The following is an 18,171-nucleotide window of genomic DNA, read 5'->3' as shown; positions in this document are numbered from 1 at the left end:
TCTCTGGATCCAGAGTTCCCTGGGTCATTGAGTGCTCTGGATTGGGAGCTAGATGAGGGCCCCCCAGACTCCAGGCCATCAGGGCAAAATTAACTGCAGTGTGAAAGACACTTCCCTGGACCGAGCAGAGGTTAGGTATCAGGTAGGGAACACTAAGGAACACTGCACTCCGAATAAAGGCAGGACTCCCACCTTGGCCAGCAGGCCACCAGAAAAACAGGGCCTCACTGGGCCAGCACGAGCCACCCCCGGGTTGGATGGGGAATACATTCTGCTACATGGGGCTTCCCAGGGTAACGGGTATGTTTCCCTGAGCACTTGTTGCAGGAGCCTGGGGAAAAGAGGTCTATTTCAAATAGTGTAAGAGATGAAACATGCCCTGAGCTTTCTCCCTTTACTAAACACTCAGGGTCCAGGAGTCTGTTGTCTTTAATTATGAGTACATTTCTAACCTTTCCCCATCAGCCTCATGGTCTAACACTAAGCTTTTCATTAAAATACTACGTAGAAATTATGGCTGGGCACAGTGGCACATGCCTGTAATCCCAGCACTTCGGGAGGCCAAGGCAGGTGGATCACCTGAGGTCATGAGTTCAAGACCAGACTGGCCAACATGGTGAAACCCCATCTCTACTAAAAATACAAAAAAAGAAAAAAAGCTGGACATGGTGGATGCCTGTAGTCCTAGCTACTTGGAGGATGAGGCAGGAGAATCGCTTGAACCTGGAAGGTGGAGATTGCAGTGAGCCGAGATTGCGCCAATGCACTCCAGCCTAGGCAACAAAGGGAGGATCCGTCTCGAATATATATATATACACATATATATATATATATACACACACATATATATACATACTATATAAAAATTAGATTCATTTTATTAATACTTGGGAGTCTTGGAGTTTCTGATTTCAAAAGTGACAGGGGAAAAGTTGCTCACCGATAAAGACTGGATCAACGTACCCCAGACCATTAACTCCAGGGCCAACATTTCTCCCAGTCAGATAGGCTGGGGAAACACATAACATCTCAGAAATTCCCCACTTGGGAAATCATGAGGCACAGTGAATGTCCGGATAAGTCCTGCAACTCTGACTTTTTAGTAATAATATTACTATCTATCAGCCCCTCATGGGTGCCAAGCATCAGGTGAAGCAGTTTATACACCTGAACTCATTTTAATTCAGTTAAATCTGTTTAACAAGGAATTTTTCAGTTATTTGATCATTAACATTAGTTTTTGTAATTAAAAAAAAAAAACTATTAACCTGTCACATCTCATGAGACACATTCGGGGAAAGGAGGCCCTGAGGCACACAGGCTTTTCTACAGAACCTTCTGGACCATCCTCCCAGCGCTCCACACCTCCCTGTTGCTACTGCTCATATCTATCCACGCCACAGGCATGGGATGGCCAGTTCCCCAGCAGGGGCCCCCTGTCCCTCTGGAGGTCAGCTCCTGCACACACAGGCATCCCCTCCTGGAGGCCGGCTGGGCACCAGGCACCGAGGTCCGGCACAGCTGCCCCGAACAACACACAAGAGCTGCCTCACCCCAGGATGAACACGGACGAATCCTTTTTGAATTCATCGAGAATCTGAAATGGAAAGCACACACAAAAAAAAGAACCTTAGACAAGTCACTTAATGCAAAAACGGAAAGATTTTTGTTGTTAAAAAAGCATCATTTTGTCAGATGCAACAAGATCATTAAAAATATCATTTTAGTTGATGTTAGTTGTAAATATTCAAATATAACAGAAACTTAAGAAGCAAAAGGTAGAAGCCCTCCTCATTCCCTCCACAGTCTTATTTCCAAGAAGCAGTCACCCTTAAGCATTTCATAGGTTTCCTTCTAGAATTTGTTTTAGGGATATTCATTTAATGGTATCATATCATATTATAACATTTACGTACATCTCACAATTTTTTGCTGTGTTTCAAGCTTTACATATTATTCTGCAACCTCAAATAACCCTGTTTCCTTTCTTTGAAAAACCATTGTATTCCACAATAAGCATGTCACTTGATTTTTGTAACATCTAGTATTATTTTTAAGTGTCCCTGTGTGCCTATTTCTCTATCTTGCCCACTTGTGCCAGTTTTTCTACAGAGTAGAGTCCTAGAAGGAAAAGCGCCTACACACAGCACATTGTAGGCACATTGGCTTTGATAAATTCCGCCAAGGTGCTCTCAAAACAGTTGAGATAGGCACCTCCACTGGGGTACACATACCTTTTTCTACATCCTCACTGCCAGGTTTCTTTAGAGATGGGGTCTCACTGTTACCCAGGCTGGAGTGCAGTGGCACGACCATAGTTCACCACAGCCTCACTCTCCTGAGCTCACATGATCTTCCTGTATCAGCTTCCTGCGTAGCTAGGACTACAGGCGTGCGCCACCATACCCGGCTAATATTTTCTCTTTTTGTAGAGATGCAGGTCTTACTATGTTGCCCAGGATGGTCTTGAACTCCTGGCCTCAAGAGATCCTCCCTCCTGAGCCTCCTGAGTAGCTGGGATAACAGGCAACATTTCAAATCTTTAGTATTTCAAAGATGCATTTCTAATCTTCGAAGGCAAGAGGACGAAAGAAATATCAGACTGCTTCAGCTCTTCTCTTCACAGCCCACTGCCGTGCCAACTGTTGCATGATGAAGAGGCTCTTCCACCAAGGGGGGCGACATGGAGCACCCCTCCCTCCAGCTTCTACTTGCACCAGCCCATTTTCTGTGCATTGTACACAGGCACCCTGAACACCCACATCTTGTCCATTTCTGCCCAGGTAGCCTTGCTTCGACAGTCTTCAATGACACTGCGATTGGATAAGCACTTACGGAAATGTATCCACTATCACATGATCAATGCTAATGACATAAAACATCTCCTACCCCAGATGACCCAGGGTCCTCTTGCTGAACTCCTTGCAGCCCAGGACGTCACGGGGACTATCAGGGTTCTAGAAAGGGAATCGCAGGCCTCTGAGAAGCATCAGAGAGTCCACGTCAGTTTGTGTGGGTGTGTGTTTCTTCTGGAGACATAATCAGCATGTCAAAGGAGTAAGTCCCACCAAAAGGTTAAGAGCCGCAAACTTAGCCTTTTTAGGCAAACTGAGAAGTACTTCCTTTCGTTGATGTGTAATTTACAGCATAGGTATTTCTTTTTAAAAAGGGGTGGTGGTGCAGATTTTAGACAGGGCATGTTGCTATTTGGACTCATTTACTGCTTAGGTCACCAGGTCAGCCTGGTGCTGAAGGCATCAGGGGCTAGAACCCTTCTAAGCCCAAAGCCCCACACCCAGCTTATTTACATCTGGAGGGAGCCCAGTGTGTGGCCCCCCTCACTGACCACCACATGCAATTCTTCGGCCCTCTCCTTCCTTTACATTCCTTTCAACAAAGCACAGAAAAAGCCCGCACCGCATTCCCCCACTCAGGGAGCTCGGACAATGGCAGAGGTACCACCATGGTACAGATGCTCCCAGAACCAGGAAAGACCTGGCTTCCCCTCCTCTGCCAGGCCTTGCAACTCCCTGCCCGGACACTCTGCTTGTTGAAGCAACCGGAAGCTCATTGGCACAGGCACCTGGGAACGTGTTTGCAGGAATCGGCCCCTGGGACGCAGAGCAGGACAGAGAATGAAAAAGAACAAATGAAAGCCAAGAGCCACAAACGCTGCAAGAGAACCAACAGTGAGAGGCAAGATAAGGAAGACAGTCGGGCATCCCAAAGGCAAGTTACAACATGAAGGAGAGAGTGACCAGCTTTGACACGTGCTGCTCAGTGGACAAGATAAAGACCACGGGGCAGACTTCTGGATTTGCAACACATGGAGGTGATGGCTGACATGCCAAGATGAAGTGCTCTAGGAGGCAGGGATGGAAACAAGACGGGAATAGACTCAAGAGACATTGGGAAGAAGGGAAGCGTAGACAGCTCTTGGAGTAGGTTACTTTAAAGGGGGCAGATAAATGGGGCTGTAGTTCACAGTATGGGGCACAGGTGATCAAGGAAGACGTTCTAAAGATAGAAGAAGTTATAGCTAGTATTATGTATAGGATGGTGTCCCTGGGAATATATGTCCAAGTCCTAATACCCAGTACCCATGGGCATGACCTTCTTTGGAATTAGGGTCTTTGCAAGGTGCAATCAAGTTAAGATGAGGCCTTGCTGGGTTAGGGTGGACCCGAATCCAGAGCCTGGCTTCTTAAAAGAGGGAGATTTGGGCCGGGCACAGTGGCTCACACCTGTAATCCCAGCACTTTGTGAGGCCGAGGCAGGCGGATCACTAGGTCAGGAGATGGAGACCATCCTGGCTAACACGGTGAAACCCCATCTCTACTAAAAAAATACAAAAAATTAGCCAGGCGTGGTGGTGGGCGCCTGTAGTCCCCAGCTACTCGGGAGGCTGAGGCAGAAGAATGGCGTGAACCCGGGAGGCAGAGCTTGCAGTGAGCCGAGATGGCGCCACTGCACTCCAGCCTGGGTGACAGAGCGAGACTCCCTCTCAAAAAAAAAAAAAAAAAAAGAGGGAGATTTGGAGACAGAGAAGCACACAGAGAAAAGGGGTCCATGTGATGATGGAGGCAGAGACTGGCACAACGACATCTACAAGCCAAGGAGCGATGCAATGACATCTACAAGCCAAGGAGCGATGCAATGACATCTACACGCCAAGAAGCGATGACGCCTACACGCCGAGGAGTGATGGTGTCTACACACCAAAGAGCAATGCCATCTACACACCGAGGAACACTTGTAGGACTGCTGGCAGCCACCAGCAGCCAGGCGGTGTCCACACTCCGAGGAATGCTTGAAGCATTGCTGGCAGCCACTAGAAGCCATGAAAGAGGTCTGGAACACATCCTTCCCTGGAGCCTTCCGAGGGGTGTGGCCCTGCCAACACCTGGATTTTGGACTTTTAACCTCCAGTACAGTGAGGGAATAAACTTCTGCGTTTTGTTTGTTTGTTTGTTTGAGACGGAGTCTCGCTCTGTCGCCCAGGCTGGAGTGCAGTGGCGCGATCTCGGCTCACTGTAAGTTCCGCCTCCAGGTTCACGCCATTCTCCTGCCTCAGCCTCCCAAGTAGCTGGGACTACAGGCACCCGCCACTATGCCCGGCTAGTTTTTTTTGTATTTTTAGTAGAGACAGGGTTTCACCGTGTCAGCCAGGACGGTCTCGATCTCCTGACCTCGTGATCCGCCCGCCTTGGCCTCCCAAAGTGCTGGGATTACAGGCGTGAGCCACCGTGCCCGACACTTCTGTTATTTTTAAGCCACGAGTTGCAGTACTTGCCACAGCGGCCCCAGGAAATTAACATGGGCTCCATGAGCTGGGGAAAGATGGTCACTGTCTCAGCGACTCCTCCCGCTGATCCCATCAGGTAGTAAAATAAGCCCCGTTTCAGAAACAAGAAACAGGCCCAGGGAGGCAAGGACTTTTCTCCTAACAAGTCCAGGGGCCAGAATTTCAACCCAGGCCCACCTTGGTAAATCTCTAGCATCCCACACTACACGTACAAATGCACACACAATAAATGAGATTCCAGCAATCAGAGAATATTCTAGATGCTACGGGTGCACAGTGGAGGCAGCAGTTAATTTATGTTCGGCATTACCATGGAGGGTGATGTGGTCAGATTCTACCTAACCAAGGGACAGGGGTGGCACTGGGCCTTATGTCACTCTGGGCAACATCCCAGGACCTTCCCACCCCAGCAAAGGGCCAGTGAGGTCAGGAGAAACAGCTGTATTGTTAACCACTGTGCCCTCTTGGGTCACGCACACATTTACTGGATGAGTGACTAAAACAATAGATAAACTAATTTCTTCTGGAAGCTAAAAGGCTACAGGGAAATGTCATCTTTGAGTCGGGCCCCAGGAGAAGTTACCAGCTGGACAAGAGAAGGGGCCATGCCAGAGGCGGGGGTCACGGAAGCAGGGGCCAGGGCACTAAGAAAGGGAGGGAAAGGAATGGAGTTTTCCCACGTGGCTGAAGGCACACGCCCTTTCACAACTGAAGCTGGTCTTACGCACTCAGTGGTACTTAGGCTGTAGGAACCATTTGGTTCTGGAAGGCCAAGGGTAAAATCTCATCAATAGAAAAGCTAGGCCAGGCACAGTGGCTCATGTCTATAATCCCAGCACTATGGGAGGCCAAGGCGGGTGGATCACTTGAGCCCAGGAGTTCAAGCCTAGCCTGGGTAACATGGTGAAACTGTCTCTACAAAAAATACAAAAATTAGCCTGCATGGTGGCACATGCCTGTGGTCCCAGGTACTCCGGAGGCTGAGGTGGGAGAATCATCTGAGCCAGGGAGTTCGAGGCTGCAGTGAGCCATGATTGTACCACTGCACCCCAGCCTCGGTGACAAAGTGAGACCCTGTCTCAAAAACAAAAAAAAAAAAAAAAGAAAGAAAGAAAAAGAAAAGCTAACCAGAGATTCTATCTAACTTCTCCGCTGTGGACTCTCCTCTTGCCAGCCACTGACAATAAAAATAAACTGCAAGATCTCTGAGCTCCTCCACAAACATCGTCACAGAACGCTCATCACTCACCTCCCCCATGCTCACACCCATGTAAAATACAGCAGAACAATCCTTCAATGCCTTACTGGATTGTAGGAACAACCATAGATAGGTTAGCAGGCTTCTCAATTTTCTTTTTTATTTTTTGCAAGTGCTTTCTATTTTTATGTAAGAATGCTGTAACCACAGGGGACTTCACAGGTTTGATCAGGAGGTAGCAGGGTCGCAGTCACGTAGCCAGGTATTAAATTACAATATTGGCAGATGACCTGATATGCTGCGTGAGGTCTGCTGCAAAATGTGAGAAAAGGGACTTGGGTGAGGGCATCGACAAGGTGATAATGGCTGAAGTCAGCTGATGATACATGGGGGTCAGTTACGCTATTCTCTCTACTTGTATATGCTTTACATTTTCTTTAATACAAAGGATTCAAAAATTAAGAAGCATTCCATGGCTATGCGTCAAAGTTGGGCAGAAAATCAAATCCTAGCTCTGCAGCTTACTACCCTGCAGCAAGCAGGCCTTCAGCAAAGTAACCTCTCTGCACCTCAGTTTCTTAATCCCTAAAACGGCAATAACAACAGTAGCTCTTGCACAGGCCTCTAGGGGGGAATTAAATGTATACAAAACACATAGAGCAGGTTGGGCATGATGGCTCACACCTGTAATCCCAGCACTTTGGGAGGCCAAGGCGGGAGGATCACTTGAGGTCAGGAGTTCGAGACTAGCCTGGCCAACATGGTGAAACCCCGTTTCAATTAAAAATACAAAAATTAGCCAGGCATGATGGTGCATGCCTGTAATCCCAGCTTCTCAGAAGGCTGAGGCAGGAGAATCGCTTGAACCCGGAAGGAAGAGGTTGCAGTGAGTCAAGATCGTGCCATTGCACTCCAGCCTGGGCAACAGAGAAAGACTCTGTCTCAAATAAAAATAAAAAAAAGAACAAAAAAACAAAAAAACACACAGGATAGTGCCTAGCAAATAGTCCACCTGAGAAAATGTTGGCTATCATCTTCGTTAATGATACTGTTATTCCAACCTAGTTAGAGGTATATCCCCTCACCAGGGAGACACAAACATGAGATTACATTTCTTATCCTCCTGCTGCTGCCAAACTTTTGGAAACTTTGAGGCTCGAGAGCTGCAACGTAGGCAGCTGGTTAGACACAAAGAGGAACTAGCAAGCTCACGATGGAAACCATTTGGCTACTGATAAGCATGAACCCACTCCCTGGATTTAGTTCTGGGGATTATAAGTCACCATAAATAGCTCTGTCTCCTGCAGGAGCCTGAGAAATCCAGCTAGGCCCCCTTCCCCCCAAATTACAAAACAGGTACTTTTCTCTGCCCTGTGCTTCCAGCCAGGAACAGGAAGTAAACAATTTGCTAACAGGTTAGGGGATGGGCATTTACCTACAAAACAGCAGTGAGGTTCTTAGAGCTGGCCAGAAGCCATCTATATAGCTTGGGACTTTGTTATTCAAATCTGCCATTAAATTAAATTTTTAAAATGCAGTGACAAAACTGGAGAGTTATACCCTCAAACAGTGGAGATGAGGGTTGCCAAAGCAAAACTTCTTTGGGGTCAGGTAAGCAACATAAATGAGCAGACAGAGCTGTATGGGGCTGGGTCGATACAGAGAATGCGGACCATTCCATGGCGAGATGTGACCCTATTTATAGCCAGATCTCGATTTTTTTCCTAAGGGAAGTCAAAAATCTAGATTTTAATATATAATATAATCTCTCAAGTTTTAAATGTAGGCAATTAATTTTTAACATATTTAAACCGTTAGATCAAGTACAACCAGGTGCAGGCTCAATGTGGCATTCTGGCCACCAGGGGTCAACCTTTGGTATCGGCAGAATCTTTGCCATACAAAATTCCACACGGGGCAATCTAGGGCACACCAGAGGGTTCTGTTATTTTGTAAAACTCTGATTCCAATTTATGTTTCTCCCTCATAGACACAAACACACAGACTAGCCTTAATAAGAGCCATAATTAAAGTACAGGTTGAAATACCTCTTATGTGGAATGTTACCACAGTGGAAACCATCAATGAATGGGTTAATCTGCTAGCAGGTGAAACAGCTTTTGTGCAAATCTTCTTTTTTTAATTTTTAATATTATTTAATAATACAGACTGGGTCTCACTATGTTGCCCAGGCTAGTCTCAAACTCCTGAGCTCAAAGGATCCTCCTGCCTTGGCCTCCCAAAGTGGTGGGATTACAGGCGTGAGCTACTGCTCCCAGCCATGTGCAAATCTTATTTTCAAACTTTGCCTGACATCTGTCTGACAACACAGCATCTTGAAATTTCAAGGTAAACTATTATTTAAAAAAAACTGTTATTTGCAACTACTTATCTTGAGTAAATCGAGTTTTTCTCAATCCTGGTCAATTGCATAAGATGACAATCGTGACCATTCCAAATTTCATACGCACACTGTCATCATTGTTCTATGACATGTTCTATGTCCAATGACACACGTCTTTGTTCTCAAGGACTATTTTTAAAGTTACAGGTTTTAACCTTAAAAAGTATTCTGATAAGCTTTTATGAATCATGGTTTTTGTTGTGGTTGTTACAGTTTCCTGTCTAAAGGAGAGGGGATTAAAGAGTATTAAAAGTTTTATAACCATTGATCTCATTTAATACCTTTATTTTATAGAAAAGCCTAAGTGAGAGGACAGAGATGACTTCCCCCCAACATTACGTGGTCAGTTAGAGGTCAAGTTGGTCTAGAATCCAGTTCTCCCAACTCCCAAGCCTGCAATCTTTCTATTTCATTTGGCAAACAAATAACTAATTATTATATACGAGAAAAAATGAACACATTGCAATTCAATGATCCACTCTATGAAATATGTTTTCCCCAAATCTGGGCAGATAGGAAATGGCCCTCCCATTTCTCTAACTCAGATACATCCAAAGTCCCACGGCCAGTGGTCACCCATCAGGTGGCCTCACTGTGTGGCCAGCCCACAGCTCTGCATGCAGAAAGCAATTAATGACTGTATTCTAGGAACATTCATGCTCATCACTTAAAAATGCCTGTATTCACAACTCCCAACCTCCCATTGCACAGAGGAGAAGACTGAGGCTAGGAGCAGTCAGTGGTTCATCCAAGATCATGCAGCTAACTGGAGAAGCCACAGCCACCTGACTCCAAGTTCCAGGTACTCTCCATGCCCTCACAGCTTTCCCTGGGAATTCTTTTGCAGTCTGCAAAGCCCTTTCCTGATAGCAACAACAGCAGCCCCTACTTATTGAATGTGTGCCACCTACCAGGTACTGTGCTAGGTGCATCGCACAGAATAGTCTCAATTTTAAAACTTTATGCTCTATGGAACTTTTTATTGCAAAGGTAACATGTTACTTGGAACATATCACAGAAAATGAGCTGTGCAAAGAAAAGGTAACTATCCTTCCTGCCTATCTTCCCAACCCCTTCCAGCACACACACAAAATCAACATTAAATGTGAGGTGCTTTCTTCCATACTCTCCCCCTGCTCATAAAAATGAGCAAAAGGAGGATTACTGCATTCTCTGTTTTTGTGTTTGTTTTGAGATGGAGTCTCACTCTGTTGCCCAGGCTGGAGTACAGTGGTGCAGTCTCGGCTCACTGCAACCTCCGCCTCCCAGGTTCAAGTGATTCTCCTGCCTTAGCCTCCCAAGTAGCTGGGATTACAGGTGCACACCACCATGCCTGGCTAATTTTCATATTTTTAGTAGAGATGGGGTTTTGCCATGTTGACCAGGCTCATCTCAAACTCCTGACCTCAAATGATCCACCCGCCTGGGCTCCCAAAGTGCTGGGGTTACAGGCGTGAACCACTGCACCTGGCCTGTATTCTATGATTTTTAACAAAATAGCAGACCTGACTCCTGATGTAAATCTGCTGCTGGCTTTCCTCACAAAATGTCACAAATATCATCTCAGCTTAATGGAAAGAGAACTGACACATGCTTCGTAATCAGCTGCATAATGTCACATAGTACGGACAGACCATAATTTACCCAGCAATTCCTCCACTGAGAGACATTCAGATGGTGCCAAGGTACTTTGCCAGCATAAGTAATGCTGCAATAAACAATCCGATAATATATTCTCAGGCCCCGATGTTTTCCCTTTCATAAAACAGAGTCCCCAGGATGCCACTGTCAGGTCAAAACGTACACCCTCTTAATTTTTAAATAGTCTATTATTTTAATCAAAAAATATGCCCTCATAAAAAATATGAATAAAAGTATATAAAGGGCTGGGCAAAGTGGCTCACACCTGTAATCCCAGCACTTTAGGAAGTGGAGGCGGGCGGATCAGTTGAGGTTAGAAGTTCGAGACCTGCCCAGCCAATGTGGCAAAACCCCATCTCTACTAAAAATACAAAATTAGCTGGGCGTGGTGGTGCACGTCTGCAATCCCAGCTACTTGGGAGGCTAAGGCACAAGAATCGCTTGAACCCGGGAGGCAAAGGTTGCAGTGAACCAAGATCACACCACTGCACTCCAGCCTGGGCAACAGAGTGAGACTCTATCTCAAAACAAACAAACAAACGTGTAAAAAGAAGAAACATATATATAATTCCTCAAGCTGGAGATGGCTATTAATAGTAACAGCCATTTGCTAAATTTCCTTTCAGAATGAAATAATGCAGTAGAGTGAGTTGCACTTCTTTAACAGACTCAGATCAAATTCCAATCAAACTTATGGCCATTCACATTTCCACCAGGAAGGCATATGAACACCATTTCTCTACATTTTGCCCACAGCTCTGTCATGGTTAAAGATTTTTGCCAATCTAATGGATGAAAATGGTATGCTTTCGTCATTCTCATTTATATTTCCTTGACTAAAATGGAGATTCAACACTTCTTGTGGGTTTCTTAGGAACATGCCAGACTTGGAAATACGTGGAAAACAGAAACATCACTTCATCACTTGCTCAAGAATCATCTTACCGATTTTTGCTGTTCAAACATAAGTTTTTTATAGAAGAGATGGAACTGTTCAAAGCTGAGCTCATCTTTGTGTGCTCCTATTTCCTGTAAATATGAAAAAAGTGACCACATGATTTTTGATGTCCACCGTAAGAATGGCTCCATGCTATTTATAGAATAATTTTTATTTCAGAAATTGCATGCTATTTTATTGGCATGCTGAAGAGACAGCTATGACCACATTGTTTCAGTGTCATGGCTTTTGAAAGGAAAAAGTCATGCTATTTAACATGGCTTTTCTACAACATTGGCTAAAATCAAATTCATATTCCTCTGAATCAAAACCCTCCACACGTTCCCTAATCCCCCTGTCTGGGAAAACATACTCACAGAGACACCTACCAAGTAAGACCCTCCTTTGAGCCCCAAAAGGAAAGAGTCTCAGCCAGGTTTCCAAGAGACATGATGCGTAACTCCTCCTTTTTGGGGCAGAAAACACTCTCTTTGGACTTCCAACTTCAGACATACTTGTAGAGTACGTACATACAGGTATTTTGTAAAGCACTGGGAGTCAAACAGAACTCAGCTCCAAATAATTGCTTTATGGCTTTGGGCAATTTCCTTGACCCTTTCAAACCCTCAGTTTTCTTTACCTGTAAAATGGGAGAACCACTACTACACTCCTAGGGCTTCCCTGAAAGTGAACAACATACCTGCAAAACACCTGGTTCAGTAAATACTTGATAAAGAATTAAATGGCGACTGTGTAGCAATCAATGGTAAATGCTTCTCCCATCTCTCTCCTCTTCTGACCTACCCTTTTCTCTTTTTCTATTCTTGGATTAATGTGGAATATTGGGGGCAGGTCAAAGGATGCTTGATAAGCAATAAAATGGGATAATTTTTCCAGGAGCTCATTAATACAAAAATGAAATGAGCTTTTTGCACTGAGGAACCGTGTAATGGAGCTGATATTGAAAATGGGCATTGGAGTCCTCCAACTGGGGCTGTTTGGATGCAGGGTTGCTCATTTCCTAAGAAGAATGAGTATTTCCCTGTAAGCAAAAATCGGTGCCCATTGTCTCCATCCTTGCCTCACCTGCTCTACTATATCCCATCACTCATGGAGTGGCTTTACTGCCCAGACCCACCAACAACTTGATTACACAACAAAATAAATTTAATGACGTATGGAAGGACGGATGGTTGGAGAAACAAGAAAAAAGAGCCAACTCTGACAGCTACACTACCAGGACTTGCATACAAAATGCCACGATCCTGGTACCCTACACAAGGAATCTTTCATAATATTTTCCAAAAGACATACATGCATTCATTTCACTAGGGAAAAAATGGGCTGCAGTATGGTCAGGGAAATAGGGAAAGCTGGACTAATGGAAAACAGGTCTGAGGGTAGATGTTCCAAGTCCAAGAGCTCAGTAAACATGGTCTTTATTGATTACATTCTCTGCTAGGATTGAGACTATGGTCCTCAGATATGTCTATGATCCCTCTGTCTCAACTAAGATGTACTCTGGAGGCAAAGGATTTTCTTGTGCACTATTCCACGGAACTCAAAGGCAAGTCACGGCTTCATGAGAGAGGCTAAGTCACTCCTCATTCATAAAATTCCCAGGCTGAGCCATGAAACTTACCACAAACTTATCTTTAAGGAACTTGGCACTGCTCACTTTAAAGTTGATCAGGGGCAAGATGGTCTTCAACTCTCGGAGACTGATGCTGCAAAAGAGGGAGACCCAGCTCTGTCACCTTGAGGGTTTTCAACAGCACAGGATTTAGCTGCTCCCATCAGTTCCCACTTCAGGCAGCCCTCTATGATAGCCTGGTCAACAGTTGTTTATGGACCACTAACTGGGAACAAGACATCGAGTCAAGGTAAGGGTGACACTTCAATGAGCAAGGCTCAAGCAATGTCCATGGACATGGGTCACATAGGAGACTCACAGGGTAGGGTGATGCCCCAATGAGGAGGGCTGGTCTCCACCCTTCAGGTATGTCCAGGGACACAGGTCACATAAGAGATTTATAGTGTACAGTGATGCCCCAATGAGGAGGCACCTACACTGGAGATCCCCAGTATAGGGTGATGTCCCAGTGAGAAGGGCTGGTCTCCACCCTTCAGGACTGGTCATGGAGGAAGGTCTTGCAGGAGATTCAGTGTGGGCAGAAAATGATGTCAAATGACCAGATAATCTCAATACAAAATGCCACAGAAATGCCAAAGGCCCAATATAGGTGTTGACATGATGTGATTTCTGCCCAGGACTCTGAATGTCAAAGTGAAGAAATTCAATGAAGCTTGGGTAAACAGCAGGAGTAACTATGACACTCTTCATGTAGCCAAATGCTTTGTCACCTAATTAGTGACACACATGAATGGATGAACAAGACTCCTACTGACTCTACCTGCCACCCAGAGGAACCAAAACCACAGAACGGGCTTGGCAGAATCAGCCGGGAAAGACCCAGCTGAATTTGACTCTAGTCTGACACTGTGAAGAGACAAGAGGGATGCAGAGTAAGTGGGGACCCCCTGCACCCCCAAAAATAAGTAAAAAAATAAAGGTTTCTTTTAATGCCACTGGGGTTCAGAGCAAGGCAAGGTCACTAAGGGCCAGAGAGGGGAAGTGGGAAGGAACAAGGCCTACATGAGCACCTACTGTGTGCCAGGCTGCCCTGGGGTCATCCAGGCATTAAGGTTGCCTAATTGTTCACCAGATTCTACCTTCTGCAAAGTACACATGGTTGACCCCCAGGGCTCAGAACAGCCAAGGGTGGGGTGTCACATGGGTACACAACTCAGGGCTTGGAGCCGGATGGCAGGCAGCAGAGCCTGGATTTGAATCAAATTCCAGTGCTCGGTCACAGGAATCTGCATGAGTGTTTCTTCGAAGCCACATAGAGAGGTTCAGCTTAAGCGGGAAGCAAGGGCCAGGCACGGTGGTAGCTCACGCCTGTAATCCCAGCACTTTGGGAGGCTGAGGCGGGCGGATCACGAGGTCAGAGGATCGAGACCATCCTGGCTAACACGGTGAAACCCCGTCTCTACTAAAAATACAAAAAAAATTAGTAGCCAGGCATGGTAGCAGGTGCCCGTAGTCCCAGCTACTCAGGAGGCTGAGGCAGAAGAATGGCATGAATTCGGGAGGCGGAGCTTGCAGTGAGCCGAGATCACACCACTGCACTCCAGCCTGGGTGACAGAGCGAGACTCCATCTCCAAAAAAAAAAAAAAGAAGAGGGAGGGAAGCAAGGGAGAACACGTCCCAGGCAAAAGGAGCAGCAGCAGCAGTAACAACGGTAACAAAAGCTGAAACTTCAATAGTGCTTATCAGGTGACAGGTGTTGTTCTAGGTGGTGCCTTATATGCATATTCACCTGTTTGATGTTTGAACAATTTTACAAGGCAGGTACCATGATCATCTCCATCTTCCAGGTGAGGAAACTGAGGCACCGATCAGTTTGGTACCTTATCTGTGCTAGCCTCAAACTCCAACCCAGTGTGCCCATAACGACCACACCTGACTGCCTCCAAGCGAGTAGCTCACACAAGAAGGAGAAGTGACATTAGTCGGGTGGGTGGGTCAAGAATATGAGATCCAGACCCTTCTGGCTGGAGCCAAGTGTCCAGCAGAGCTGAGACAGAGTGGTCAAGAGAGGAAGCTCGCCCCAGCTTGCAGGAGAAAACCGCCTAGTTTCCCTGTACCATCCTCCCAGCTTCTGCTGTGGCATGCGGAAGGAAGTAGCACGTCACTGCCCAGCCGCTGCCCTGGAGAAGGTCCAGTGTGACTCTGGCCATCCTGTGTCCCCACCTCCAGCCTTTCCTCTAGTTCTAAAGGCCTCTGTAACAGCAGAGACTTCAAATGACAAGATGCTCCCCACCCACTTACTGGTACCACAGGGACAGCACCCACGGCTTTCACAGACAGACCTTGAGGGCAGAAAAAGTCCCTGTTGGGCCAGCTGGGGCTGGCTGGGCACAGCGGCCAGTAGGCTAGGGAAGTTGCCCCAGGGGCTTGCAAGAACCTTTCTGCCTCAGCCCTGGGAGTGGTCCAAGGAACAGCTGGCCCAGGGCTGGATGAAGGTGGAGGAGCAGCGGGAACAGGCGCTACCAGAGCAGCAGTGAGAGGGGTCGTGGGGAGAGCAGTCAGATCATGCTGGTGCCCCAGTGGAGCTCATCCTGGGAGCAAGGGAGAGGCCAGGGTCCCCCAGGAGCCCAGACAGCAGCAGGGCAAAGGAACCATCCCATGTCCAGGAACAGAGAGACTGAGGGGCCTGGGGCGCCAGAGCAGCTGCTCAAGAACCAGTGGAGAAAACCCAGGAACCAGGGGCTTGAGCATCCAAGCACCTGGGACATGGGAGCCCACCTGGTCCAAAGGCCTCCCCTTACAATGTAAACACTAGAGGCGGAGAGCTTCTTTGGGCTTCTAGCGCTGGGACAGCCTCACCTGCTTTCTCCCTAGGCGAGCCCCTCCCTCACTCCCACCTCTGGGTGTGTGTGTGTCATGCTGCACAGCCCGACCAAAACCAGCACAGGCAGGCTGAGCCCCCATCGCTGCAGGGGAGGAAGCCAACGGCTCAGCTTCACCCCTCTCTGCAACCTGCCATCCCCTACAGAGAGTGCCTCGCCCAGGTCACAGCCCCTTCCAAGGCAGCCAGCTCTGACCCAGTCCACACATGGGAACAAAGGCCTGGCCCTCTAGTCTCAATTCAGGACAGCCCCACAGGCCATGCTCAGAGCTCCCCATCAGGTGTGCCCAGGCCATGGTTGTGACTCCCCAGCTGCCTGTTCCAGCTGCCTTCCCTCCCCCAGGGTGATGACGCTGCACTCCCTAGTAAGCCTCCTGCACACAAACCTGCGTCTCAGATCATGTTTCCTGGGAGCTCAACCTAGGGCTGTGGGTTAGGAAACAAGGGAATCCCTTTGGGGAAGGACAGCAACTATTCCCTGAATGAGTTACCAACAGCCCCTCCCTCTCCCATGGCAGACAGCACTGAACAATCACAGTGTCCTCCCTGCTCAGCCCGGGAGGCCCCCAGGGTTCTTCAACTCCCGCACCCAGGCAGCCATCACCAAACGATTAAGGATGGCAGCCCCGTGACACTTACCAGCCACGCTGAGGCTGGGCCGGCACCTCCACTGCCCCCAGCTCTTTTGTAGCAACAATGGCAATAAGAAACATTCCTCAAGTGTTTACCATGAGCCAGGCAGGTCCACGCACCCTTCACATATTAACTCCTGAAGCCTCACATCTGCCCTGGGAGGCGGGAACTATTATTTTATCTTTTACACATGAGGAAACTGAGGCCCACAGAAATTAAATCATTTACCCCAATTCACACAATGAGTTAGTGTGAGATCTGAGATTTAAACCTCAGCACCACCTGACAGAACTTTCAACAATGATGGAGAATATCTGTGCTGTCTGAGGTACTAGCTGCTAGCCACATGGGGCTGCTGAGCCCCTGAAATGCAGCTAGTTCCACCGAGGAGCTAAGTATTTTATTTCTTTTGTTTTGTTTTGTTGAAATGGCCACCTGTGGCGAGGGGTGCCCTGCTGGACAGCGCAGCCCCAGAGTTCTGCTTCTCTAAGTAGCTCCCAGACCAGCAGCATCTACATCACCTGGGGATTCGTTGAAATGCAAATTCTTGAGCCTTGCCCACCACCTACTCAATCAGCCACCGTGAGGTGGAGCCCAGCAGCCTCCACTTTCACAAATCCTCCAGGGGATTCCGGTGCATGCTCAAATTTGAAAATTGCCCTCTAGACAGCCCTAATTTTCAACCCCAGCTTCACAGAAGAATCTTATTTAAAAAATTTGCAATGCCAGAGGCCATGCCCAGAACAGTGAAACCCAAATCGCTACTGGCATGGCTCTGCTAAAGCTTCCCCAGGCGACTCTAACATTCTGGAGTCTCAAATAGGAAGCCTATTTGCATTCACGTTGAATGAGATAAATGGACCCACCCACCTGCCTTCCACCTGCAACCCCCTCACCCTTTGCCACCTCCCGGTAGAGTATTTCCTCTGTCCCTGCCAGGGCTAAAGGACAAAGGGAAGTGCACATTCTGCTTATGCAAATCCAATGTTATACGCCAAGAGGGCAAGGGCAGAGGAGGGAAAGGAAGTAAGTGTTGGTGAGGATATGAAGAAAACAGAAACCTGTGCATTGCCTTGGGAAGGTGTAGCTGCTACAGAAAACAGTATAGCAATCCCGCAAAATAGACAGAATTACCATTTGATCCAGCAATTCAGCTTCTGGATATATACACAGAGGAATTTAAAGCAGAGACTCAAACAGATTTGTACACCCATGTTCGCAGCAGCACTATTCACAATTGCCAAAACGTGCAAGCAACTCAAGTGTCCATCGATGGAGAAGTAGATAAACAAAATGTGGTCCATCTGTACAATGGAATATTATTCAGCCTTAAAAAGGAAGAAGATTCTAACACATGCTACAACACAGATGAAACTTGGAGACATTACACTAAGTGAAATGAGCCAGATACAAAAGGACGAATATTCTACTAGTCCACTTATACGAGGTACCTGGAGCAATCCAATCCAGAGAGACAGACAGTAGAGTGGTGGTTTCCGGGGGCTAAAGAGAGAATCAATGGGGAGTTACTGCTTAGTGGCTGCAGAGCCTCAGTTTGAGATGATAAAAAGTTCTGG

The 18,171-nt window shown here is 47.0% G+C and overlaps 1 protein-coding gene across 3 annotated transcripts in view; it reads right to left on the bottom strand.

The window, feature by feature from the left end:
* Positions 1 to 18,171, bottom strand: part of PLCG2 (phospholipase C gamma 2) — a 178,130-nt gene that overhangs the window by 75,844 nt on the left and 84,115 nt on the right. For all 3 annotated transcript variants that reach the window (XM_019012688.4, XM_055366757.2, XM_055366758.2), the window contains 3 exons: positions 13,128 to 13,212; positions 11,494 to 11,577; positions 1,554 to 1,597 (listed from right to left, as the gene is read on the bottom strand). In XM_019012688.4, the coding sequence (XP_018868233.1) occupies positions 1,554 to 1,597; positions 11,494 to 11,577; positions 13,128 to 13,212 (213 nt within the window). The remainder of the gene's footprint in view (positions 1 to 1,553; positions 1,598 to 11,493; positions 11,578 to 13,127; positions 13,213 to 18,171) is intronic.

Source organism: Gorilla gorilla, chromosome 18 (assembly GCF_029281585.2).
Source record: "Gorilla gorilla gorilla isolate KB3781 chromosome 18, NHGRI_mGorGor1-v2.1_pri, whole genome shotgun sequence".
Taxonomy (NCBI): Eukaryota; Metazoa; Chordata; class Mammalia; order Primates; family Hominidae; genus Gorilla; species Gorilla gorilla.
Note: the sequence above shows the minus strand (reverse complement) of the source record. Positions and strands in the feature narration are given on the sequence as shown.